Genomic DNA, 27,154 nt, shown 5'->3' with positions numbered 1-27,154 from the left:
TCCACAAGTCTAGTCCTTACCTATGAACCTAAGAACCAATGAACCTGTAAATGAGGTAACATGTTAACAAGGGCAGCGGAAGAGGAACACAAGGCAACAGATTAACTTGAAGAATAAAGCTGGGGTAGGATGATGGGGGATGTTAGAAGAGCTACAGAATTTAGCATATATCAAACAAACTAGATAGACTTGTCTCCTACCAATCATGATGCGATATGATGCTCAGTGACTGGGATGCATCAGATAAAATGAATGGTACCTGCTTTTTCAACTTCTGCACTATGATAGCACAATTTACAGGGTGCCAAAAAATACTTTTGTTGGAATGACTGCCAAATATGATTAACTGTATGATAGTGCAGCATAGAGACGTATACCCGAGTAGCAAGTGTAAACCATGAGTGAATGTTTAAAAAAAAGCAAGTAGCTTTATAGATGCCCAGTGTGTTACATAGGTTCATAGATTTATACTAGTCTAACAACTGCCAGGGTCTTTACAAGCCTAGCTGTGCAACCCAACCCAGTTTTGTCCCTGTGTTCCTTGGACACTTACATGGTGGGGTATTTTACTAAAGATGTTTCTCATGGTTATGAAGGGGGGGGTATGTTAGTTGCTGATTAATTTACTTATTGTCAACTTCTGTCCATCAGAGACATGGGGCCAGACTGGGGGTGAATTTGCAATTTCTCATCCAGTGATCAAGGTTTCATTTGAACAGGGTCAGGGATGAATTCTGCTTCACATAGATAGGGAGTTTATTCCATAGAGCAGGGATCCTTTGAGATGCATATTGGTCCAGCATGTTCTATTTATACTGAAGGCAAAATTCAAGTGCTTGGATCTAGAGTTCCTGGTGCCGTTTGTTTTTGCAGCTGTGCAAGATATCCATCACAGCTGGATCTGAGGATGCCTTATATGCCAAGCAATGATTGCCTCTCAGTAACTTGTAGGGGACTGAGTAAAGAGATAAGGCCTTAAGGTGATCTGTGTAGGACAGAGTATTCATACCCTGGGTTCTCCTGATTAGGAACCTTTGAGGGCATACCAATTTTTGCAACTGCCTGGTTAGGTACATGACAAAGGGGTCATTGAACACAATTGGGGGGGGGATGTCTGATAAGGGCTGAGTAGTGTGGTGATATAACTTCCTGGGACCTGGATGCCATACTTTTGCTTATGAGTTGGGTGACATAGAATGATTCTCTTACTCTCTCGGCTATGTGTTGGTTGAAGGCCAGATCACTCTCTACATATGTTCCTAGATCCCTAATTATTAATTCAACTCTTAGTGGTGTTTTGTCAATGGAGTAATTGCTTGAGTGGATGATTTCCCAAAGGGCACTATAATGCATTTCTTTACATCGGAGTTTAATCTGTGGCTTTGACACCAGTTATTCGTTTGTGTTAAACCCTCTTGTAGGCTGTTGGTGTTGTGGGGGATCTATGACAGCTCCCAATTTACAGTCATCTAAGATCTTGTTGAGCCATAGAGTTCTTGACCTATGTGAAGTAGATGCCAAAACAGGAACAGGCCCAACATGGAGCCCTGGGGTACTCTGCTGGTGACCAATCTCTTGGCTGGAGGTGGTCCTACCAATCCGAACTTCTTGGGTACTATCTGTAAGACATCCAGCAATCCAGCAATTATGCAGGGATGTATGCCTAGTTCTGAGAGTTTAGTCAACAAGACCTGTGTGGAGTATTCTATCAAATATCTTGGCCAGGTCAAGGTAGGCAGGATGCACCAGTTTCCCATCATCCATAGCCTTAGTGGCCCTTTCAAAGAAGTCTACCAGATTGAGTAGGCAGGACCTTCCCTTAACAAATCCAAACTGGGATGGACCCTATGAGAATAGGTTGCCAATGTCCTTGTTGATCATTTCCATGAACATTTGCTCCATGGCTTTGCATATTAGACTTGCCAGACTTATGGGTCTGTAATTCTTGGGGTCAGTTGATGGTCTACCCTTTTGAAGATGGATGACCTTTGCAGTCATCCATTCAACTGGCACATAACCTGTTTTGAGGCTGTAATTGAACAGTGCCTCCAGTGGTCTGCTAGGTCATATTTTAGTCTATTTAGGAGGCAACCATGGGTATTGTTAGAGCCCATTGAGGCAGTGTTTTTGGTCTTTGCAAACATCACCAGGACCTGCTCCCTGTTGATAGTTATGTGGGATATGCTAGAAGGGATTTCACAGATGATAGTCGTGGGTGAAATTTCACAGATGATAGCCGTGGGTGAAATTATAGTAAAATTTATCAGCCAGTTGATTTGCTATGTCACCCTAGTCAGTGAAAGTTGTAGCATTTACCACCAGTTCTGCATACTGCTGAGTGCTACCTTTAAGCTTTCTGGCATAGCTGAAGAAGGCCTTGTGATTGTCTTTAGCCTGGGAAGTGATCCTGACCTTGTAACTGGTCTTGTTGGATTTTATTAGACCTCTTAGCTTCTTGTTTAGCTGAATTAGAGAATGCTTTTCTCTATGAGAGTTGCTGCTTCTAATTTTGGCCAGAACTTTTTTCTTTTGTTATATACTCTGTTAAGTTAAGGATTCTACCAGTAGGGTTTGTTTGCGGTGTTAGATCTGGACTTACTTCTGGCAGGTAGAGCAGCCATAATGCAGCCATTGACATGTTTTTACAGGGTTTCTGTTAGTAATTCTGCACAGGTAGCTGTGCTCTCAGGGTTTGGGGAAGCAGTGAAGTTTGACAAACTGTTGCTTAATAGGATGTAGTTTGCTTTAGTATAGTTCCTAACTGTTACAGGTTTAGAAAACCAAAGAAACTGTGTTGGGTAAAACCTTGGTGCAGAAATAAATCCAAATGAAAGGTAAAAAGTAAAAAATGCACCAAGATAACACACAGCAAACGTTTAATCACAGCAAAGTACAAAGTGGTAAGCGCTTTCACAACCAAAGTTGCTTCATCAGACACCACAGTAAAAAATGCACAGGTTTAAATAGAGATTCTAAAATGCCAATTAATCAATAAAAATCACACAATGATTAAGTAGCAGTGAAAAACAATTAAGCCTCATGCTCAAACTAAAAAAGCATTGCTTAAAAACATTGCTTAAAAACATTGTACAAGAAGGAATCAAATACTATACATGAGAAAGCACTTAAAAAACTTATAAAATCATTATAAAACATGGGAAAATACTAGGCAGGAAAAAGTTAAATAGAATACTTGGAAACTAATAGTTAAATACATTAGACTAATTTTGAAAGAACTTAGCTAATCTGTTACAGGTTTAGTTGGGTTTTCCAGGATGACTTTTGTTTTGAGGGAGACAGCTTCGTGATTCAACCTCAGCCATGATGATGTGACATGGGGGGGGGTGGTGCAATGTTCTCCCATGTTGGTGGGTACTAAGTCCAGTATGTTTGATCTTCTGGTTGGAGGGTGCATGGTGTTTGTGTTGATAAAGTCCAGGAAACGTGCATGTCAGTTACAGGCAGTGTACATTTCCTAGTCTACAGAAGGGGTAGTTAAGGTCTCCCATGAACAGGATATTTGGTTGTATGGTGAGCACCTCTAATATGTCTAGGTAAAAGTTTTGAGCCTCGTAGTTCATAGAGGGTGACCTGTAGTTAGCCAGGACATGGTAGGAAACCTTGCCTATGGAGACTTGGATGAGGAAGAACTCTAGGGCATCATCCTGTTTAATAACCTGTTGTTGTATTTGTTGCTAACCTTGATCAAGACACCTCCACCTTTAGCCCCTGTCTGCGCTGCTGTTGATCTAAATATGTGGAAGGCACTATAGCTTTGCACTGCTGGAGTCCTTTCTGTGGCTTAAAAAATCTCAGTAACAGCACTGATGTCTACATTCTCCAAACTGTGGAGAGCTTGTAGGGTGTGAAGTTTCTTGTTTAGGCTCCTAGCATTAAGAAGTACCACCTTAAGATTGCTTTGAGTTTTCTTTTTGCTGTGTTGGTAGTTTTGTCATTTTGGCATTGCCTGAAAAAGCTCTAAGGGGTGGATAAAGTTTTAGCCAATATCCAAAAGCCCAGGATGGACAGCTGCGGACCATCTTTGACAAAGTAACATAGCAACATGGCCTGTTAATCATGTCCTCTCATGCAGATAGATATTGGATTCTCCTGGAGTGACACCAGAAACTAAGCCAATTATTAAAATTGACTATTTTCTGTTCATGCTGTGGGCATTACCCTTGGTGAAGGTAGAAAGTTGCTTATTGCATGGTATGTACCTGCCTGTGACACATATTAAGAGAAATCCATAATGTTTTTTTTTCATATAGCCAAGTGAGGTACATCTCAGGTCACTTACATACCCATGGACTATGACAGAATCATACTGGTACCTGTGGTGCAGTGACTTGAGTGCATGCGTGATATTGTTGAGCCTAACTCCAGATATCTTCCCCTTGTCCAACCTGATGAGAGGGGCATCTGTGCCTCATACAATAGACTCACCTATGGCAAGAGTACTAGGTGAGGTGTTTGTTTGACTTATGGGCTTTGTTTTTGGAGGATCATTGGGTGTAGACTTATGTGTGGTGTTAGGTGTTGATTTTGGTATGTGCTTTAGTGATGGTTGAGGAGAGGTGTTGCCATATGACAGTGTAGGAAGTCTTTGAGGTTTGACAGGCTTCTTTTAAGTGCCATGGTATGTGTGTGGTGAGTGTGTGTGAAGGATGCAGAGTGTGTGTGTGTGTGTGTGTGTGTGTGTGTGTGTGTGTGTGTGTGTGTGTGTGTGTGTGCGCGTGCATGCGTGTTCTTAACAACCTTGTAAGTAATCGAGATTTTTGCCTCCAACAAAGTTACGTTTGTACAACTCTCACATACTGTGCTAGTTTCTTTAAGGATTAAAAAGTTGTCTGAATACATGACACAATTGTTACATTGTCTCAGGATGCCCATATCTACAAAGCTAGCCACAGAGACATTAGAAAATTGCAAATCCATGTTGTCAGGACTTTTATTAAGGTTAGAATATTATGGTTAAGGGATTTGGTTTTACAGGGGTCACCTGACTGGTGTTTAGGGTTAAGGCTAGATGTTAGATAGTACTATAATCTGATATTACTGTTTTTGATTTGTTAACTAGCAGCCCTAAGCTTAGCTCCATTCAGAGCCTTTCTTTGATAGAGGTTAAAGTCTTAAGTACCAGCTTTATACGTTTGCTCTACACAGGGTTTTGCTAACTGCCAGTGCATGGTGAACAGCTTTGCAAAAACACACCTAATTTATAAAACTCAGGAAAAAAGCCAATAAAAGACTACACGTTATTTGAGCTTCCTAGATTGCTTTTCAGCACAGAGAGACCATCTTCTGCCATAAGATAGTGATCCTTGGACTTCTTAACTTAAAGCACAGCAAAAGTAGCTCTCAAGTGCAGATTAACACCAAACAATTAAATCCATAGAAAAACCTCTGGGTGATGAAACAATCTCACTTTAAGCCTCCCTGTGTGTTTCACACTCAGACAGGCAGGCTGCGTTGGTACTGCCACAAGAATTGCAGGCCCGGTTAGTCAAAAGTGAAAAGGTACCAAATAGCTACAAGTAATTGTGACTTTAAGATCCCTTGTGTGTTTCCCAACTCAGACAGACCAGGCTACCATTCTACTTCCACAAGAATTTCAGGCCCAGTCTTCTTAATGTAAAAACACACTTTGGTTAGTCAAAAGTGAAAAAGTATCAGAAACAAATCAAACACTTCCTACAAAAAGTTATTCTTACTTAAGCGTACCTGTGTGTACCCCAAACTCAGACAGACCAAGCTACCTTTCTGCTGCTACTAGAATTGCAGTCCCAGTCTTCTACATGTAAACACACACTATAGTTAGACACAAGTGATAACGTACCAGAAACAAATCTAACTAAACCAAAAGTAATTGCAAGGAGATTCAAAGGCAGACAAGCCAACTCTGAAGAACATATACACTTTAAGGTAATTTTAAAGCACATAAACAGTCTAAGGGGAGGGCCTTCCCAGTTTCTTTTGTCAGTAACCAGAAAGATGAGCAGAGCAGCTAAGACTGTGAGGAGCTTCTAGGGCCAGGTATAAAGAAGATGAGAATGGGAGGAGCTTCCAAAGCCAGATATACAGTAGGGGCAGGCAGCTCAAAAGCCCTCAACTTTAAAACCACAGCGTGGGAAACAAATTCAGAAGATAGCTTGTAAAAATGCAGTACAATGAGGGCCTACTCAAAACGTCTAGACACAGCACAGAAACCACTTGAAAAGCATTGCAGACTATAAAAATGCTTTACATTAACAGCTTTAACTTCAGATAAAGAGCAAACACAACACACAAACTGATTTAAATGGCAAATGTGCAGTATTTTACATGTAGTTTAAATGTACTCCCTTGGATGCAAAATGTAGTACGAATGCTTTGTTTTCAAGCTTGAGAAGTGACTACAATACAGAATTAGATGAGCAATGCTAATATTCCACTTACGAGCTTAGAAAAATAACAAGGGATACTGTAAAACCCAAATCAATGTAAAGCTGTAGCTTCAGATCAGAAGAGAGCGAGTCAAAATGCAATAAAATAAGATTCCACTTAGAACACCTAAGCACAGCACAGAAACCATTTCAAAAGCACACCGCAGACTATAAAAATGCCTTAAATTAATAGCTTTAACTGTAGATAAAGTCCAAATACAACACACTAAACTGATTTATATGGTAAGAATAGTGTAGTACATTAAATGTAGATTAAACGTACTTCCCTAGATGCAAAATGTAGAATAAATGTTTTGTTTTTGTGTTTCCAAACAGTCCCAAGAGTGAACGGTGGCTGATTTAGCCATAGTACTGGAACATACAGAATTCAGACAAAGCATGAGTATGCTCCAAGGATGTACTCTGTGACAGACAAGCACACAGTGTACCTAGAAGAAGGCCATTAGCTGTCTGGTACAATGTCTCATTCAGCACATACCTGGGACTCAGGCATATAGAAGGAAGGTGAAATGGCAAGATGGATGGATACATACGGTGCCCATGTAGCTAGTAAGAAACAAAAGTATGTGACAAAATAAGAGAAGCATGCTGATTGTATGTTGAATGGAGAACATGACATTAAGAAATAGTAACAAAGGCATCACAGGAAAAGGATATACAAAGGTTTGGTAATGCAGGTACACGGAAATCTGTAGATGCCCTGCAGCTGTAGTGATCTGCATACTGTGGTACAAATGCCCTGGTGAGTAAATAAAGCATTCACTGACAGCAATCAGGAATGTACTTGAGAGGCTGCACATTGGAGAGAGAATAGCTATGGGGTGGTAATTGGTTAGTTCTGTGAAGGGTCCGCCTTTGTGGAGGGGAATTATATGTGATACTTTCCACAGTGTGGGAACGTAACTTTCTGACAGAGATCGGTTAATCAAGATGGATACTGGGTAGGCCAGAGCATCAGCTGCGATTTGTAGGTATTCACTTGGGAGGTTGTCTGCTGCTAATTTGGTAGGCTAAAGTTTAGTTAAGAGGTTTTTTTTTATGTTGGAGGTAGGTACAGGAGAAAAAGAGAAGGAAGTGGGGAGATTACTAGTTGAAGGTGTGGGTTGGAGGTTGTGTTGTTTAGCTAGTGATAGTATGGTTTGTGTGAAGTGTGTGTTGAATGAGGTAGCAATATTTTCTGAGGAGTGAAGGATGTTAGGAGGAGGGGTACTGACTTTACCTGGGTGGAGGATGGAGTTTATGGAGGACCAGAATTGTTTGGGGCTGTGTTTTAAGGAGTCTAGGGCAGACTGGTAGTATTGGAATTTGTCCTGTTTTATTAGCTAACCTAATTTATTTTATTTAGAAAACCTGGGAAATTCAGGTGCAGGGGCAGGACCAGTTGAGGTTTAGGCAAGTTTTTAATTTGTGGGCAAAATTATGTTGATTTGCCATGTTTCTCATATCAAGGGGGATTTAGTTCCATAGCAGGGTTATACAAATGGGGTTGAGTGAGTTACCAGAATGATTGCTGTCTTTGAACATTTGTAGAAGGTTTTGGGAATGTGAATGTAAGTTTTTACTTGGCCTGCAAGTCCACTAATAAGGATAAGGATGCACATTTATCATGTAAGCAACATGTATGTAGCATTGTGTGAAAATGTTTAGATGGCTGAAGTGATGCACTTCAGTCAGCTGATTTTTGATAAAGCCAATACAATGGTGTGCTCTATTCTGTGTACTTGATTCAATTTTGGAAACTTTATTATCGGTTTGTTCCAGTTTATATGGTTGGTTTTTGGAATATTGGTTAGTATAGTGGAGTACAGTGGGCAGAAGCACTTATTAGCTATCTGTAAAAGTGATGTTTTGTCTGATTTTGATTTGTATAGTATACCTAGCTTTTCGGTGTCTATAGTGGTGAAAGAGTTGATTTGTTTATCAAAGAGGAGCTTGTGCTCTAAGATTCCAGAGAGTAGTTAGGCTTTGGTAGCTTGTTCAATAGAGGTACTATGTTTTAAGGTTATATAAATTTCTTCTAAACTGAATGAAAGTAAATTATTTTTTTTTATTTTTATTTTTTTTGGTGTTTAGAAGCTGTAGGGATTCTTTGAACCATCCTTCTATGGAGTGAAAGGCCTGCTGGATGGTGTCTTTAACTGTAAAAGGGAGCTTGCAGGATAAATTCTGGTAGAATCATCTGTATACTGAATTAGCTTGGTGTTTGAAATTTTGCTGTGCATATTGTTGTCTAAGATGGAGAATAGTGTCCGCTCAAGTACAGACCATTAGTGAGATAAAACAAACATTGAAGTTTGATTCTTGTGATAAATAATGGAGCCACCATGTGGGATGTGACTGGGAGGAACAACATCCTTGATCCAAAACTGAGTGATAAGTTGTTACTGGACATGGGTAATATTCATTGATGGTCCATAAAAACATCATGTTCAAACACAAAGAGGTTTACATTTGTACTTAGCTAATGGGATAAATGTACACTAATATTCTATTGGACAAAAATGCTCTCCAACAAGGTATTAATTTACAGATATCACCTGGTAAAAAAAACAAGACAAAATTTAGGGACAGTTGGTAGTCATGGGGGTTGCAATGTCTTACACTGTATGATTTTTTTCATTCATTTGACCACGATAAGACATCTGAAATGTACTCAGTCAAGAAAGTAACAGTAATTGCTAGTCTCATTTTGTGTGTGTGTGTGTGTGTGTGTGTGTGTGTGTGTGTGTGTGCGTGTGTGTATTAAAAACTAATATTTTGAATATGAAATACTTCTTCCAGTATCCGTTACATATTCTATGACAAATATGAAACATTAGGTGTAAGAACAATTTGACATCAATAATAATAGAAATATGTATACTAAGAAAAAGACAGATACAAGACAATTTAGCAGCCCATTATCTAAATGCAATTAATACCCCTGTCATCAAATATTTCCATAATAATGCCCATGCTGTTAGGATTTAATGCTTGTTTGCTTGACTCCATAGCACTATGGGACAAAGGTAGATTATCAGTTTTATGGCTACATCATCAAAACTGAAGCTATATGTTCTAGACACTTGAGTGAAAAATGTTGGCAAGTTGGCTTTGCCTGACATGGCATCAACTGGATAGCTCAAGGAAAACCAACTAACCAAGCATTTTTTGGAAATGTCATGCAGAGATTTATGTGCAAGATAAAACAAGCTCATCTCTCATCTCTAAGAGAACTTCAACCCCTAGCAATGACTTAACACTGATTATGTAATCGACATGTGCTTTCCTTCACAGCCTGCTTCTCTCTGCAAAGACAGTACCTTTATAAGTACAATGACATCTGAGTTTGACAGAAGTAAAAAATAATACTACAGCAAATGATTTCAATGTATTGCTCATAAACACATATTTGTCACTGACAAGTGATAGCAATACTTACTTAACAGTGATCATGTGTTTACTTTTTGCTTTCAATCAAAACCTGTGTCTCCAATCTATTCCTATTTTATAACCTTTGTTACCCCATACCTTTCAACCTCTCACTCAAGAACTCTGGACAAATTATAAAATAATGGGGGACAAAGGTCTAAAATTAGGCACAAATTTGAAATATTAGTCTTATAAATTTAGAAAGTTGCTAGAATAACAGGGTTTGTGTTGGCATGCATAGTCTAAAACTCAAATGTATGTCACCATTCTGTAACAATCTGGACAGCTGAGAGGTATGGTCCTGCCTTTATTTTAAGCTTCAGCCAGATTTCTTGAGGTAAGAGGTTGAGAGGTATGCATACCTCTTAACTGCTGCTGGCACTGGTCAATCACACCGACGAGAGGTATGGTCCCCCCTTTATTTTAGGCTTTATACAGATTTGGTGAGCTAACAGGTTGAGATGCATGCATATGTCTTAGCTGCTGCTGCCACTGGTCGATTGCTCCTGCTCTCTATAACACACACACACACACACACACACACACACACACATGCATGCACACACACACAAACACACACTTCCACTTTCATCGATACAAGAACACATACACTTGCAAATGCAGACAGAAACAAACACAATTTTCTTTCTTTCTTAAATGTTTCTTTTCATTTTACACACACTAAACAGCAAAAGACCTGCACAGCAAGTATAAAATAATGGCTCGATCAATCTCAGTTTCATGCATGCATAAACTAACACATTGACATAAACACACACGTGCACTTTTTTTGTCTATCCATATTAATGTTACTGTCTCTAAACAGCAAAAGCGCTGCTTAGCAAGCATAAAATAATGGTGACCATCTGCCTCCTTGGTGTCCGAGCTTCGCAGCACCTTAATATGCTGCCATGAAGTGGTTTTGAGCAGCATTACCTGTACAGTAACACCCTGCTAGGGAATGTTCATCCTCCAATCAGGATGCCGATGTATGGCTCACCCATTTTCCAATGGAAGGTATAGAAAGCCTGCATCAGTAGAACTAGAAAGGTTTAATCGGAGCAATGGGTAATGCATTTCAAAGATGCAGTGCATTTCAAAGATGCAGTAGTAAATGCATTGTCCAGGACATCAGCAAGGAACTAGGCTTAGGCAGGCCCATAAAAGTTCTATGTCTGAGTTGTACATGTGAGTATTCTCTAGAGCAGCGTGGCTGTTAGACCAGAGGATTAAGGCTATGAGCTGTTATCAAGCTGCTTCCTGTGTTCCAGGGTTTGATTCCATCAGTTAATATTTGTCTGTTGCATGACTCTGATCAAGTCCCTTAACTAGACAGTGCAATGTCTGAAAATCTTCCATGTGGTTTAGTGCTTCACCCTGGTTAACACACACACACACACACACACACACACACACACACACACACACACACACACACACACACACACACACACACACACACACACACAAAGTAAATTAAAAAAGAACTGTCATTGGAATTCTTCATTTATATTGTGAAGGGAGCCCTCAAAGGAGAGATCCTCTGAAGGTGAAGCAGAGGATAAGGTGCCCACAGTGTCAGAATAATCAGCAGTGGCAGAACCAGACTGGCCAATGTCATCCAGCTCGTCTGACTCCGTGGTATCAGAATACTCCAAAAGGGGAGGATTCACCTTTCTACTTTCAGAAGGGACCCCTGACACTTCAGGAATTTCCAGTGCTGTTTGGGCTTATGTAAAATACAAAAAAACCCTGAGCCAAGTGGAATAACACTTGTGTAGAAGACTGCAAAGTAGACTGGACCTTGGCTCTACTTGACTTAGGCCTAGGCAGTCTAGCGGACATCGGATTTGCCTTTGTTGTCTCTATTGCTTCAGTCTGGGAAGACATGTTAGCAGGTGAAAGCATAGTGGCCTGTGAAGCAGATGCATCAGAGACCTTAACTAAAACTGGCTCTGAAGTTGGGGACTGTACAAGTACTTCACCCAGTCTGTTTACACTAGACTTAGGCAGACCAGTGTTATCCAACAGAATCTCCCCAGTTTTCTATCACTTCTCCTCATGTCACTTTTCAGTATGCTTGCATTTTGGAGTAAGGCTCCAAGAAGCCTTGGCTGATGCCATGGCAGAATGGTATCAGATGTACCCCCTCGTATAGGTTGTGAAGTCTTGGGAGAGATTTAGCTCTCCTTCTGAATGTCCACTGGATTAAACTAGGACAATGTGGTCAAGTATCCATATCATGCAGCAAACCAAGACTGAAAATGTGATGAGACTGGAAATCCTTTGGAGGAAGCTGTTTCTCAAAATCAGTGCAATTAGTTTTCCTTAGCTACTCGTAATTCAGGGTCAAAATCAGATATTAGAATAGCTGCTAACACTATTACAAAAAAGACAAAGGAATGCCATCTGTAGTGTACTTATCCCTTCTCTGGAAGGAGGCCAACTAACAGTCACATGATGCTCAGCAGTCATGCACTGCACTGCTGCATCAAGGAAGATTCTAAGATGATGTGGGCTGATGCACCTCTTACATCACCAACGTCCTTAAATCAGAATGAGAAGGAGCTGGAGAAAGTCACAGGGAGAAGGTGAACACTGGAAGTATGACAAACCTTTGCTTCCTGCTCGCAGGATATCCCCCCACATGTAGACTACAACAGTCAGTGCAATAAACATCCACATAGTCTGCACAACACCCTGGCAGTGCTCATAATTCATGCATCTGGCACATCTGGCATACATGTCATTTAGATTTCTGATTCCTGAGTAATGAAGGCCACCTAGTTGGTAAGGGCACACACTGTGATAATCTGATGCACATCAGATCTACTGAGTGTGTACATATGTCTGACTCATGTGAATGTCCTTCACATGTTTCAGGTGATGCAGGACACCCACTAGATCCCTATCTGATTCTGTAATACAGAAATTGCATAGCATCACCGAATAGCATTATAAAATCATGAATGCACAAAAAAGAAACACCAGGCATATGTTAGAATTACTGAAGGGTTGGTTCCACTGGCTAGATATCTATTGTGGACTCTGCAGTATGCATTTGTCATAGCCTGAAAAAATGTTCATAGCATGCTGGTTCCTACATAGCATAACATGATCTTAAGACAGCATTAAGACCACCCATCCATCCTATGAACCGCTGTACCCACTGAAAAAGCTTTTGTCATGGCCATCGCATTGACATCATCCAGTAATGATCGTGAGGTGGAGTGACAATGAGCAGCATCTTCCTCTCACTTCCCCGGCAGTGAATGGCAACACGTGTGTGTATATATGTATGTATATGCATTCACATATGTGTATATATATATATATATATATATATATATATATATATATATATATATATATATATTTATATATACATATACATACATACACACATACATACATACAAAGATGTTGACCAAGTAACATCAGCGAATTTTTATATAATCATGTGTGTGTGTGTGTGTGTGTGTATATATATATATATATATATATATATATATATATATATATATATATATATACGTACACACACACACACACACACACACACACACACACACACACACACACACACACACACACAGACACACACACACATACATACACACAGCTGGAAGTACAGGGCTGTGTATTTGAACATCCAGCTTGTCAAATGGATGTTTTGTTGGATGCCTGTTGTGTCAAATGGGTAAGCGGGATGTACAATAGGTGTGTGTGTGGGTTAGGTTTAGAGTAAGGGTTAGGTAAGGGGATAAAGTAAGTGTGTGTGTGACTGTGAATGTTTATGGTTAGGGTTAGGTTAAGGGACAGATTTAGAGTGTATGTGTGTGTGTGTGTGTGTGTGTGTGTGTGTGTGTGTGTGTGTGTGTGCAGGGTGATTGCCTGAGCTGTCTTGTGTAGTGGAAGTGCTCCACCTTAATAATTCCTAGTAACCTTAACCTTGCCCCTGCCCCAACCCTAACGTGCACCTTAACTGTAAAAAACTGTTCTCATTACACTACTGCTATTCAGACAAATCTGAGCTGAATGCAGTCCGGATTTGGGTTTAGAATCAGAAAAGGAATTTTTTTTTCTTTTTTGATGTACTGAGGGTCGATTTGTTTTATGTAATAAATATTCAACATGTTTTGGTGGATGTTTTTGTATGTCGACCAAGTAACTATCAGCAAATCATTTTATATATATATATATATATATATATATATATATATATATATATATATATATATATATATATATATATGTATATATATATATTTTATACACACAGAGACATGCACAACATTGTAGTCCAGTGTCTAAATTACAAGTAATGGTGATGATCTGTGACAAAGCAGAGCAACACCACCGCCATTATCTAGATGAGCACTTCTTAGCATATTAAAACCACAAAGAGATGCAACAGTACATCCAGCAGTAGAGTGCAGTGCACAGAAGCACACTGTCTTAACCAGACCCACCCACTTGGAACATAGTGAATCAGCAGCTTAGGGCTTACAAATAAGAACTACAGTAGTTTCCTATCATGGCATTTGCACAGTATGCAGATGGCATGCTTCAGTTGTGGTGATGTCATACAAATCTCCTAGAAACTGGGCTTTGCTATGGCTGCAGTACAGCACTGATGGTATTTGCACAGCCAGGAGGATGGGTTTTTCAGGTTATACTTAATTTTTAAAAAATGTAAAATGCAAAGCAACACATGCCACAGTTAATGAGTGCTCCAATAGTCTTCTCATACAAGACAGCATTCAGTCATCATTCTACCATAGTAGCCCTGGCAGGGACTGTAGCCCAAGGGACAAAATTGTATTGCCAGCTATATCCAGCTGGTCTACATATGAGTCTTGTAACCTTCATTTGCATATGTTGTGACTGTGAGACAGTTACCATGTCAACACCCCCCAAAAGGGTTGCGCAATAATAATGTACCTTACCTGTAGACTGAACACACACACACACAAAAGGTAAACAAGTAAATGCAGATGAGTACTCTTGGTGAAATTAATTATTAAAACTCACGAGAGCATGATGTGCTTACTTCATCATCATCATCATCATCATCATTAACCCATTTTTTCCCATTTTCTACACCGGGTCAGTGTGTTGTATCAACTGTTGCCATCTTTCTCTGTTCAATGCCATATTTCAGCATTCTTCAACACTGCACATATGCTCAAACCACCACAATCTGTTCTCTTTGACTTTTTCTGCAACTGGAGCTACTTTGGCTTCTGCTGTTATTTCCTCATTTCTTTATCTATCCCACAGTGTTCATCCTACCACTCATCTCGGGCACTTCATCTCCATCACCTTTAGCTTCTTCAACTGCCATTACTGCCCAGGTTTCTGTACCATACAGTAGTACTGTTCATACCACTGCCTTGAACAATTTACTTTTCAGCTTCATTGGCATTCTTCTGTCATATACTATTTCTGACAGTCTGTGCCAGCTGGATGCAGCCTCACTGACTCTAGCTTTGGCCTCCTCATTCAGACATCCCTTCTCCTACCCCCCCTCGATGTCAGAAGCTGTTAACCTGTTGCACTATTTTCCTTTCTATTCAATTCTCAGGTTCTGCTGAACTCCACCATTTGCTGCCATTACAACTGTCTTATCCATACTCAGTTTCATCCCATGTGCCTTCACTTTTACATTCCATTCCTCTATCCTTGGCTGAAGTTCTTGATCAGAGTCTGCCTGCAATGCCACATTGTCTGCATACAGCAACTTTGCTGATCTGTCCCTTCCTCTCTGTTTGCTAATGTAGTCCATATCGCCAGTATAAGCAGTTTTGGGCTCAGAGATGAAACCTGGTGCACACCCAGTCCCACTAGGAGCCCCTCTCTCTGTGAGACCGAACACTGTTTGTATGTGAGCTATTGGGTCGTTGTACATAGCCTGCACTAATCCTACAAATGTTTCTGGGACTTTGAACCACCACAGCATTGCCCAAATCAGCTTTCTGAGAAACTTGTCAAATGCTTTCTCCAAGTCTAAGAATGCCCACATGGGCTCTTTCCTCATCTGTAGCTTCTTCTCAACTATCTGTCTCACTGCAATCATCGGGTCATTTTACTTTCCACTTCTCTGCATATTCATTATTAATCACCCTCTCCAGAACTTTCATGCAGTGTAACAGTAGTCTGATACTGTTGTACTGCCCACAGTTTTAAATGTCCCCTTTGTTCTTAAACACTGGCACTAGTATGCTTATTCTTCAGTCATCTGGGATATGCCTATCTATCCATACTGCTACTAGTAACCTCAGAAGCCATTTCTCCATGGTCTCACCCAGCATCTTTATCATATCTGCTGTGACCTCATCTGAGCCTGTTGCTTTCCCTGACTTAATTTTCCTTAGTGCTATTCTTACTTCTTCTATAGTGGCCTTCTCTTCTTCTTTCATTGTAGACTGTGTCTGGGGTAGTGCAGCTTCTGTGGAGTTTTCTTCATTCAGAATCTTCAGGAAGTACTCCTTCCATCTGCCTTTGCTGTCCTGTGGACTGGTGAGCAGGTTCTTGTTGGTATCCCTTATGAAGGGTTCCTGACTATTTTTTTTATCTTTCTGTCTTTGCCTTGCAACCTGATATAGTTTCTTCATGCCATCTACTGACTTACTTTCTAGAAGCTAGTAGACTGCCTCTGATACCTTGTTCTTTGCGACTAAGAATCCTTTCTTAGCTTCTTTGTTAGCCAACCAATATTCTTTCCTAGCCTGGTCCATCTTTTCTATCTCCCACTTTTTTCTGCACTCCTTCTTTCTTTTGATGACTTCCTGGACTTCTGCTTTCCAGCTCCATCTTTCCTTATGTACTTTATTTCCATACCTGGCTAAGCCACATATATGTTCTGTAGTCCTCACACACGTTGTTTTGAGGCACTACCATTCTTCTTCAACTCCATCTATTTCCTCCTCTTTTTGAGGTGCTAGAACCTTGAGTAATTCCTTGAACTGTTGTGCTTTCTCTCCATTCAACTTCCAGATCTTCAGTCTGGTCTCTAGTAACCTTAGATATTTCTTTCACCATTGCTTGCAGCTGATTGTGGTAACAAATGGTTTATGCTGTGGGCTGACTGTTTCACTGCAGATGACTTTACAATCTCTGATTCTACCCCAGTGCTGTTTCCCAGGGAGGAAGTCTACCTGAGTTGCATGTTGGAACAGTAGCTAATTTCACTACTCTGAATCATGCTAGTTTTCAAACCATGTATAAAGCACACTGCACATATCCCATTTATGGTTCTGTGCACTGTGTTTAACCTAGACCCAGACAATTTCTATTTTTCTATTCCTCTCTTGCAAGTTTCTGTGTTTAATTTAATGCATGAAAAAGCGTAAATTTTTATTGTCTCAAGAATAAACAGTTCTGTTCCTAGTTAGCATATCCAATTTCTAATTCTTCATAATTTTGAATTGGTGTAATTCAGCTTTGCATTTCTATAAAAACTTTGCATATAGTGTACTATTGTTTTTCTTTATGTACTGAGAATGGTGTCTTCTTTTAGCTCTGAAATGTTTTAGGATCTCAGTATCAGTATGTTAAACATACTAGAACCACTACTGTTTGCTTAAACACCTTAGTGTCATTACTCCTTGGGTTAATATTGGCTGTCTGTTATAAAACACTAACAGCACTTTTCATAAAATGTAATGACATTAAGAATGGTATAACAAGGCAAATCTTTTTAAGTCCTAGAAATGTTAATCTCATCTATGTATTTGTTCATTTAATTATATTAAAAATGAGTTTACTATTTTTATGAATGACAGCTGTGCATGGATCTAAATCAGGGGTGTAGCTAGGATTTTCAAATTTGTACTCACAGCTCTCAAACTGCTACCCCCTCCCCAGCCAAACTATGGCCATTCTCGTAATTCACGGTTTGCTCTTAGTGTCGATGAAGAGTCATTCGCTGTAATGCCTCTTCAGTAATATAATATAAATTCACTCCAACTCGGTTCCTTGAATTGAAAATGAACCTGAAAGTCAGTTCTTTGAAAAATGCAGCATGGTAGTTGGGGTAGAGGATTGCCAGACAATACAGCTGGGAACCTGTCAAAGAAGGGACACCATTTTAATATGGAGCACAGTTTTAACTTGAGCAGCTGACAAAATTAGAGAATCTACATGCATTTCTGAAATAAAAGTAATGTATAACTCTGATCATTACAGTTATTTATAAAAGTAAACCCTCCACATTTTCTTCCAAAATTGCTATTTTGCGGAGAGATTATTAGGGGGAGAGCAACATTTTGAGCCAAAATTGGGGACAGTTGAGAGGTTTGGATATTCCTAATTCTATAAAGCAATTTATTGTCACATACCTCTCAACCTCTTAATGCAGGAAATCTGGACAAGACCAAGTATATTGGGGGAACATACAAACAGTACTAAAAATTGATCTTGTATAAACTTGTATAAACTTAAGACAGTTGATAGAATTTAGCATGCATTTTTCTGAAGATTATGACGTCTGAAACTTAACGTCTGTCATTATTTAGTGACTTCATTCCTAAATGATTTGCCAGAAAACAAAGCAATGCAGTCTCACAATGAAACTAGACTTAGCATTATAACTTCTCTGCCCTTGAAACTCACATTCATAGAAACAGCATTGAAACCCGCATTCAAAGAAAATAGATTTTGCCAGTGGCAGATTAATCTTGGGCTGTTTTCAAATCATAGGCCCCTTGCACATGAAACATACACGTGCTCTTTGATACACCTTCCTGATTGTATTAAATTATATTCCTTGTACAATACAGTATAGTTGTTAGAGAGTGTTTTAAATTTATTGTTTTGAACATATTTCCAGTAAACAATTAAACAAAATGCATGCACCAATTATGACAAAAACAGCCCAATTCATAACATTTCCATCATAAAAGTCTACTCAAACTTCTACAGTCCACCAGTATCAGTAAATATGCACAATCTCTGAACTAGTAAAAGCCATCTACATAATTCCACATTAAATAAATCTGTAACTAATGAAGAGGCTGCTGCTATCAAACAACTTTATATTTCATGGTTTCATCTACAAATAAAGTGCCTGTTGCCCTTGAGGAATAAATTGCCTATGTTGCATTAAAAACAATGATATGCTAGTAATATTGCAATAGGGAATGGATGGCAAACTGATAACAGGTTTATAGTTACTACTAGATATCTTCGCCAAAACGGACTACAGCATCCACCCTCCTTTACAACACAGTATAGTATCAGCAATGCATCTACCTCCTGTGGGAGAAGAACCCACAGCCTTCTGCATCAAAAGCAAGTACACTACCTGTTGTGCTAGTAACAGTATAAGCAGACTCAGCATAAGCAGCACTAAACTTTAGTTCCCCTGCAGCACTCAGCTCCTTGTAAAATGTCAACACTCAGCTGTATCTCTGAACTTTGCAACACAAGAAACCTGGAAAAAGCCAACAATTATTGGGGGGGAGGGACAAAAGCCCAAAAACCAGGGACACATTTTAAACATTGCTTGTATAATTTTGGAAAGTTGCTAGAATAAAATGCTGTGTTATCACCATGCATGTCTTGAACCCAGCACCATATGCACTACACTCAGTGCAACATACCACTATGCTAAATCAGCAATTTGAAAAATAGAAAGACAAACTTAATGGCTATCATTTAGATAGCTCTCAACCTCTTAACACAAAAAACCTGGACAAACAAAGCCAATAATGAGGGAATACAAGTTCAGTTCTCACTTCACACCTTAGCACAAACAACCTGGACAAACAACAAAAACAATAATGGGAGAAATACAACTTCAGTTCTCACTTCTCACCATAGCTCACAACCATTAGAAAAGCAAATCTGAACAAAGTTCAGAAATGGTGGTGGTTAGGGACTTTAGGCTCTTCTTACCCTAAAGCAAAGGTACAGGGTTTTAGCCTGAACACCTATAGCCGGCAGGTGTATTATGTGGGGGCATTTTCACACACACACACACACACACACACACACACACACACACACACACACACACACACACACACACACACACACACTTGCCTTCCAATCTCATGCACACACACCGACACATTTGCCTTCCAATCTCACACACACACACAGACACACTTGCCTTCCAATCTCACACACACACACACACACACTTGCCTTCCAATCTCACACACACACACACACACACTTGCCTTCCAATCTCACACACACACACACACACTTGCCTTCCAATCTCACACACACACACACACACTTGCCTTCCAATCTCACACACACACACACACTTGCCTTCCAATCTCACACACACACACACTTGCCTTCCAATCTCACACACACACACACTTGCCTTCCAATCTCACACACACACACACACACACACACACACACACACTTGCCTTCCAATCTCTCACACACACACTTGCCTTCCAATCTCACAAACACACACTTGCCTTCCAATCTCTCACACACACACTTGCCTTCCAATCTCACACACACACACACTTGCCTTCCAATCTCACACACACACACACACACACACACACACACACACACACACACACACACACACACACACACACACACTTGCCTTCCAATCTTACACACACGCACACGCACACACTTGCCTTCCAATCTCACACACACACACACACACACACACACACACACACACACACTTGTCTTCCAATCTCTCACACACACACACACACACACTTGCCTTCCAATCTCACAAACACACACACACACTTGCCTTCCAATCTCGCTCATTACATACACTCTCTCATATCTGTTCATGATTGCCGTCCAACACATAAATCTGTACACACACTCTCTTACCTAATAATCTGTTTGTGATTGCCTTCCAAGTCCAACTACATTTCCTGCTCGCAGTGAAAGTCCAACTACAGTTCTTCGCAGCGATAATCCATTCGCGATTGTCTTCTTCTACTTGCTCACTCACTACTGCACATTTCCCGCTCGCAGCCAGCCGGACATGACGTGAGCTCACGTCTGACTGGCTGGTATCCTCCTTAAAGGAGCCAATACACTTTAAAAAGGAAGAAATATGTACGTACGTTTTTTTTTTTTTTTAAAAGCTACCCCCTCTTCTAAAAAAGTTGTACTGAAATCAGTACAGTGCATATGCCTCCCGACATCCCTGATCTAAATATTGTTATCTGTTGTATATGTTTATTGTTGCTTTTACATCATTTTCCACGTGGGAAGGAGGGTATATTCCATACTGTGCAACAAATTATAACTAAATTAAATGAGATGTTGTCTGACAACTGGAGCGCTTCCACACTATATTAGTTCCATAACTCATGATACTCAAAGACCTATTATATTGTACTACTTTTATACAGTAACTAACAATACTTCTGAGAGCTTACATGTTGCATTATATAAATCACCCATGATTCTCAGGGACCTACTATACTGTATTGCTTTCATACAGTAATCAAAATACTTCTGAGATCTTACATGCTACATTATATACATCACAAATGATCCTCAGAGACCTGCTATACTATATTACCTTTATACAGTAACTCACAATACTTATGTGAGCTCGCATGCCACAGTATATACATCACTCATGATCCTCAGAGACATACTATGTTGTATTACTTTTATACAGTAATTCACAGTATTTCTCAGGCACCATTCATATTGCACTTCATATATAGTTCATGATACTTGGAGACCTTCCACATGTAATTATGTGGATAATTCATGATAATTAGTGTCCTTCCACACTGTAAGTATGTACTTAACTCAAGATACCCAAAGAATTTCCACACCACATATATTAATAACTCATTTCAAGCACTTTCAACACTATATCATTTATAAAATGTATGATACTCAGAGGGTTCCACATTAGATCATATCTTCACATCTTCACAGTTCATTGTTTTCCAATAACATCTATACTATATTGCTTACACGTCTCATGCTACTTTGAGAGTACTACAGCTTAAATACTAACCTCATGTAGTCTGAGGATAACTGCTATGTGCAATTAGCACATTTTATGATACTTTGAGATATTACATACTACATTATACTTCTCACAGTTCTCTAAGAAGATCTACATTACATACACATGTCTTGGCATTATAGGGAGATCTGTACTACATGACACTGCATGGTATTTGAGGGCACATTTTTATGGTGCTCTCAACAGTGCTGCATTATATGCTAGTTACATATTTCATGGTACTCTGAAAATTTCTGTCACGCATTACTTACACATGATGCCATGATACTGGGAGAGAAGTCGTGTTATACATACTATTTTTAAATCTTTTGGTATGGTTAAATTTCTGTATTAATACTTACAGATCTCATGGTGCTCTAAGTACTTCAGTGCCACATGTTACTTGTACACTGCCTGGTACTCTAAGGCATAACAGTTAAGCCCTTTACTTCATAGTTACAAGGTATAGGATTTGATTCTGTCACCTGAATATTGACCAGACTTATAATAGTCTGTAGCCTGACAGCCTAGTATTTACCTATGAACTTACGAAAATCAAATGCTAGTCTGAGTACTTTTGTACTAAACGTTACTTGCACATCTTTTAGTATTGTAACTAGTTCTCTGCTGCATGTTATTTACCCATCTCCTAGTACTGTGACTAGTTCAATGTTACATGTTACTTACACATCTCCTAGTACTGTGAGTAGCTCTACGCTACATGTTACTTATATATCTCCTAGTAATGTCAGTAGTTCTATGCCACATGTCACTTACACATCCCCTAGTACTGTGAATAGTTTGATGCTACATGTTGTTACACATCTCCTAGTATTATGAGTAGGTCTATGCTACATGTTACTTATACATCCCCTAGTACTGTGAGTAGTATTATGCTGCATGTTACTTACATATCTCCTATTACTCCAAGTAATTATATGCTACATGTTACACATATCCTAGTACCCTGGGCAGTTTGATGCTACATGTTATTACACATGTCCAAGTGCTGTGAGCAATTACACATGTTACTTAACACATCTCCTAACACTGTGAGTAGATCAATGCTGCATGTTACTTACACAACTCATCATACTGTGAATAATTCTATGTTACATGTTACTTACACACCTCCTAGTACTATGAATAATTTTATGTTACATGTTACTTACACATAGCACTGTGAGTAGCTCTTTGCTGCATGTTACTTACACATCTCCTAGTACTGTGAATAGTTCTATGCTACATGTTACTTACTCCTAGTACTGTGAGCAGTTCCAGGCTACATGTTACTTACATATCTCTTAGTAGTGTAAGCAGCTCTATGCTACATTACTTACACATTTCCTAGTGCTGTGAGTAGTTCTGTTACATGTTACTTACACATCTCATAGTACTGTGAACATTTCTATGCTATATGTTAATTACACACCTCCTAGTACTGTGAGTAGTTCTATGCTATATGTTACTTACACATCTCCTAGTGTTGTGAGCAGTTCCAGGATACATGTTGCTTGCATATCTCCTAGTACTGTAGGTAGCGCTATGCTACTTTACTTACACATTTCTTAGTACTGTGTTCTATGTTACATGTTACTTACTCATGTCATAGTACTGTCAGTAGTTCTATGCTACATGTTAATTGCACATCTCCTAGTACTTCAAGCAGTGCTATGCTATGTTACTTGAAAATCTTCTAGTATTGTGAATAGCTCTATGTAACATGTTACTTGTACATCTTTTAGTACTGTGAGTAGTTCTATGTTGTGTTACTCACACATCTCCTGGTACTGTGAGCAATTCTCTGCTACATGTTACTGACATATCTCCTAGTGATGTGAGTAGCTCCATGTTACATGTCATTTACATTTCTTCTAGTACTGTAAGTAGTTCTATGTTACATGTTACTTACACATCTCCTAGGACTGTGAGTAGCTCTATGTTACAAGCTGCTTACACATCTCCTAGTACTTTGAGCAGTTCCATGCTATATATTACTTTCACATCTCCTAGTAGTATGAGTTGCTTTGTTATATATCACTTATACTTCTTCTAGTACTGTGAGTAGTTCTATGCTACAGTAGTTCTATGCTACATGTTACTTACACACCTCCTAGTACTATGAGTAGTTCCATGCTACATGTTACTTACACATTTCCTAGTACGGTGAGCAGTAGTATGCTACATGTTACTTACACATCTCTTGGTAGACTGGGTCCTCCTTCTCTGTCTGTAACACGGCCTCCTGGGCTTCTTTTATGGTGATGTACAGCTCTTGTGTTCTTAATTCTTCTTTCTGTTTGAGTTCTTCCTCTTGCTTCTTTTCCTCTTCTTCTTTCTTCTGCCAAACAGTAGAAAGAAATGTTTCATATCTAATGCTCCTTTATTACATCATATCATATTGTCCCATGTTTTATCATGTATAACATAATAAATAAAACCAAAAGTTACCCCCGAACGTAGGATATCACACCAGCAGGAACAATAAGTAAATCCAAAAAACAGCGGTTGCTGGTGTAAAACGGCCCTCTTCCAACACTTAGACGGTAGGCATCAACAGTTATTGTAAGGTGAACGGAAACCCTTCACTGAATCCACTTTTCAACTGCCAATATTTCCAAAAAAGTAGTAATCACCACGCTAACAATAGCAATGTGGAGCAACAAATTCTTTATTCACAGTGAGCGCTTCTTCAGACTGTATAACAATTTTAAAAACACAAACGGCTATCTTTATAACATATCACAGCTTCCCATTGGTTAGAGAATCATTACACAAAGCAATTAGCCCTAGTAAAAGCAATCGATCTCGTGCAAAATGCATTCAAACCATTGCAAACCATTTCATTCCATGTAAAGAGTATTAACTGGCAAACTAAAGTTCATATTGCTCCGTAAACATAAGCACACAAGAATAAAAACATACAAGGATTGGGCATTCATAAGATACATATCTTGTTTCTTAAAACGCAAGTGCAGAACCACGAACACATAGATATAAAACAACTCTGTATGAAAAAACATATATGTATAAACACAATTTGCTTTCCTACGCTAAGGCGCTTTTCATATAAATAAAAAGATAGGTCTACACTTACTCTTAAAAGGTGTCGATCAGCACTTCACAAAAACTACATGTCGTACAATGCTCCAAACTGTTACACTAACAAATGACAAGATCACAGTGCTCCTGAAATTGTCGTCATCTGTAGTTAAAAGGGAGCGACAGTTAGAACGCAGAAACAAAACATGTAGTGGATTTTTCAATCAAAAGAAAATACAGCACACACTGAAAATTTTAAAAAATACTAAGCACATTAAAAATCCATTCCTCTTCTTAGAAACACCATCCTAATACAGGCGGTCAACTTTCTAACGTGAAATACAGACATGATCCTAAATCTAACAGGGGGATATACGCTGTATACTAAAATTCTCCGTTCATACGGAGAAACCCCAGTTAAAACGGACCACTCCAGTAAATAAAATAGGAGTTAGAAATAATGACAAAGCAACATCAACACTCGCAAAATCTGAATTCCGTGGGCAAGTATACCAAGAAATAACGGGCATTAACATCGCCTAACTCTCTCAAAACATGTGAACACTAAACATACCTTAACCCAGACGGTGGCCATGGAACCAACTCTATCAGGGCGGTTGATCTACGGGGAAGCTATTTTCCAATTTCTAAAAGCTAGTAAAAAGCTAAATAACAACTCTGGTAAGGAATAGGGTACATGAGTGTCAAAACAGAGATCACAATGTGTCCACTAAAATACTGTACCCAAAATAACAACACAGTTAATAAGCATGGCATGAGGACCTAAAGATAAAGGAGGATAGATGGGAGGAGAAGAAGGAAAAATCCCATCACGGCGGGTGGTAAACGGGGGAGCTGTTTCCAAACTTCTAGAAGCTGGTAAGAGCCAAAAACCGGCTCAGGTGATGAATGAGGGGCAAGAATGTCAAATCAGAGAACATGATGTGTCCACTAGAATACTGTACCCAAAATAACAACACAGTTGATAGGCATGGCATAAGGACCTAAAGGTAAAGGAGGGAAGATGGGAGGAAAAGGGGGGAGAAGGAGGGAGAAAAGGAAAGGGGGGGGGAGGAAGGAAAAAGGAAAAAACAGAAAAAAGGCAAAAAGGTTTAAATGCATAAAACTGAAGGGCAACTGTCAACCCTGCTGTTTTGGTACAAGTAGTTTCCTTTTCCTAAGGAAGGGCCTAACCTGTACTTTGTCATTAAGGCCCGGATAGTATTCTGCCCTCAGCCTTATAATCCATTTCATCTCATTCTCAAGGGTAAAATTAACTATGTCCCCACCTCTCTTACTCGGTGTGATCTTCTGAATAACAAAGAATTTAAAGGAATGACTGGTTCCTTTCTCTTTGTGGTGTTTCGCCAACGCATTCACCACTGAAGCTGTCCTTATGTGGTACAGGTGTTCCCTAATGCGTTCTCTAAATGACCTGTTGGTTTTACCAACATAGAACGCTTGACATGCTTCACAAGTTGCCATGTATACAATGTTAGAGCTTTCACATGAAGTTTTAGTGTAAAAACTAAAATTCCGCTGAGTGGTGGGATGAATGAAGCTCACTGTATCATTAATAAATGGACATTGATTACATTTTCCACAAGGTGTTGTATTCATCAACTGAGTGGTCAGTCCCTCTGTACCCAGGTTATTCCTAGGTCTACATAGTATTCTCTTTAAACTGGGCTGATTTTTGTATGTGATGCTTGGACATGACCCTACGATATCCTTTAGAGGTGGGGACATAGTTAATTTTACCCTTGAGAATGAGATGAAATGGATTATAAGGCTGAGGGCAGAATACTATCCGGGCCTTAATGACAAAGTACAGGTTAGGCCCTTCCTTAGGAAAAGGAAACTACTTGTACCAAAACAGCAGGGCTGACAGTTGCCCTTCAGTTTTATGCATTTAAACCTTTTTGCCTTTTTTCTGTTTTTTCCTTTTTCCTTCCTCCCCCCCCCCCCCCTTTTCCTTTTCTCCCTCCTTCTCCCCCCTTTTCCTCCCACCTACCTACCTTTACCTTTAGGTCCTTATGCCATGCCTATCAACTGTGTTGTTATTTTGGGTACAGTATTCTAGTGGACACATCATGTTCTCTGATTTGACATTCTTGCCCCTCATTCATCACCTGAGCCGGTTTTTGGCTTTACCAGCTTTTAGAAGTTGGGAAATAGCTCCCCCGTTTACCACCCGCCGTGATGGGATTTTTCCTTCTTCTCCTCCCATCTATCCTCCTTTATCTTTAGGTCCTCATGCCATGCTTATTAACTGTGT

The 27,154-nt window shown here is 39.5% G+C and overlaps 1 protein-coding gene across 1 annotated transcript in view; it reads right to left on the bottom strand.

The window, feature by feature from the left end:
* SH2D4A (SH2 domain containing 4A) overlaps positions 1-27,154 on the bottom strand; it is an 886,351-nt gene that overhangs the window by 265,122 nt on the left and 594,075 nt on the right. The window contains exon 5 of the mRNA XM_044059754.1: positions 24,031-24,175. Within this exon, the coding sequence (XP_043915689.1) occupies positions 24,031-24,175 (145 nt within the window). The remainder of the gene's footprint in view (positions 1-24,030; positions 24,176-27,154) is intronic.

This window comes from Protopterus annectens, chromosome 17.part0, assembly GCF_019279795.1.
Source record: "Protopterus annectens isolate FY-2018-M chromosome 17.part0, PAN1.0, whole genome shotgun sequence".
NCBI lineage: Eukaryota > Metazoa > Chordata > Ceratodontiformes > Protopteridae > Protopterus > Protopterus annectens.
This window is presented reverse-complemented; position numbering and strand designations above follow the sequence as displayed.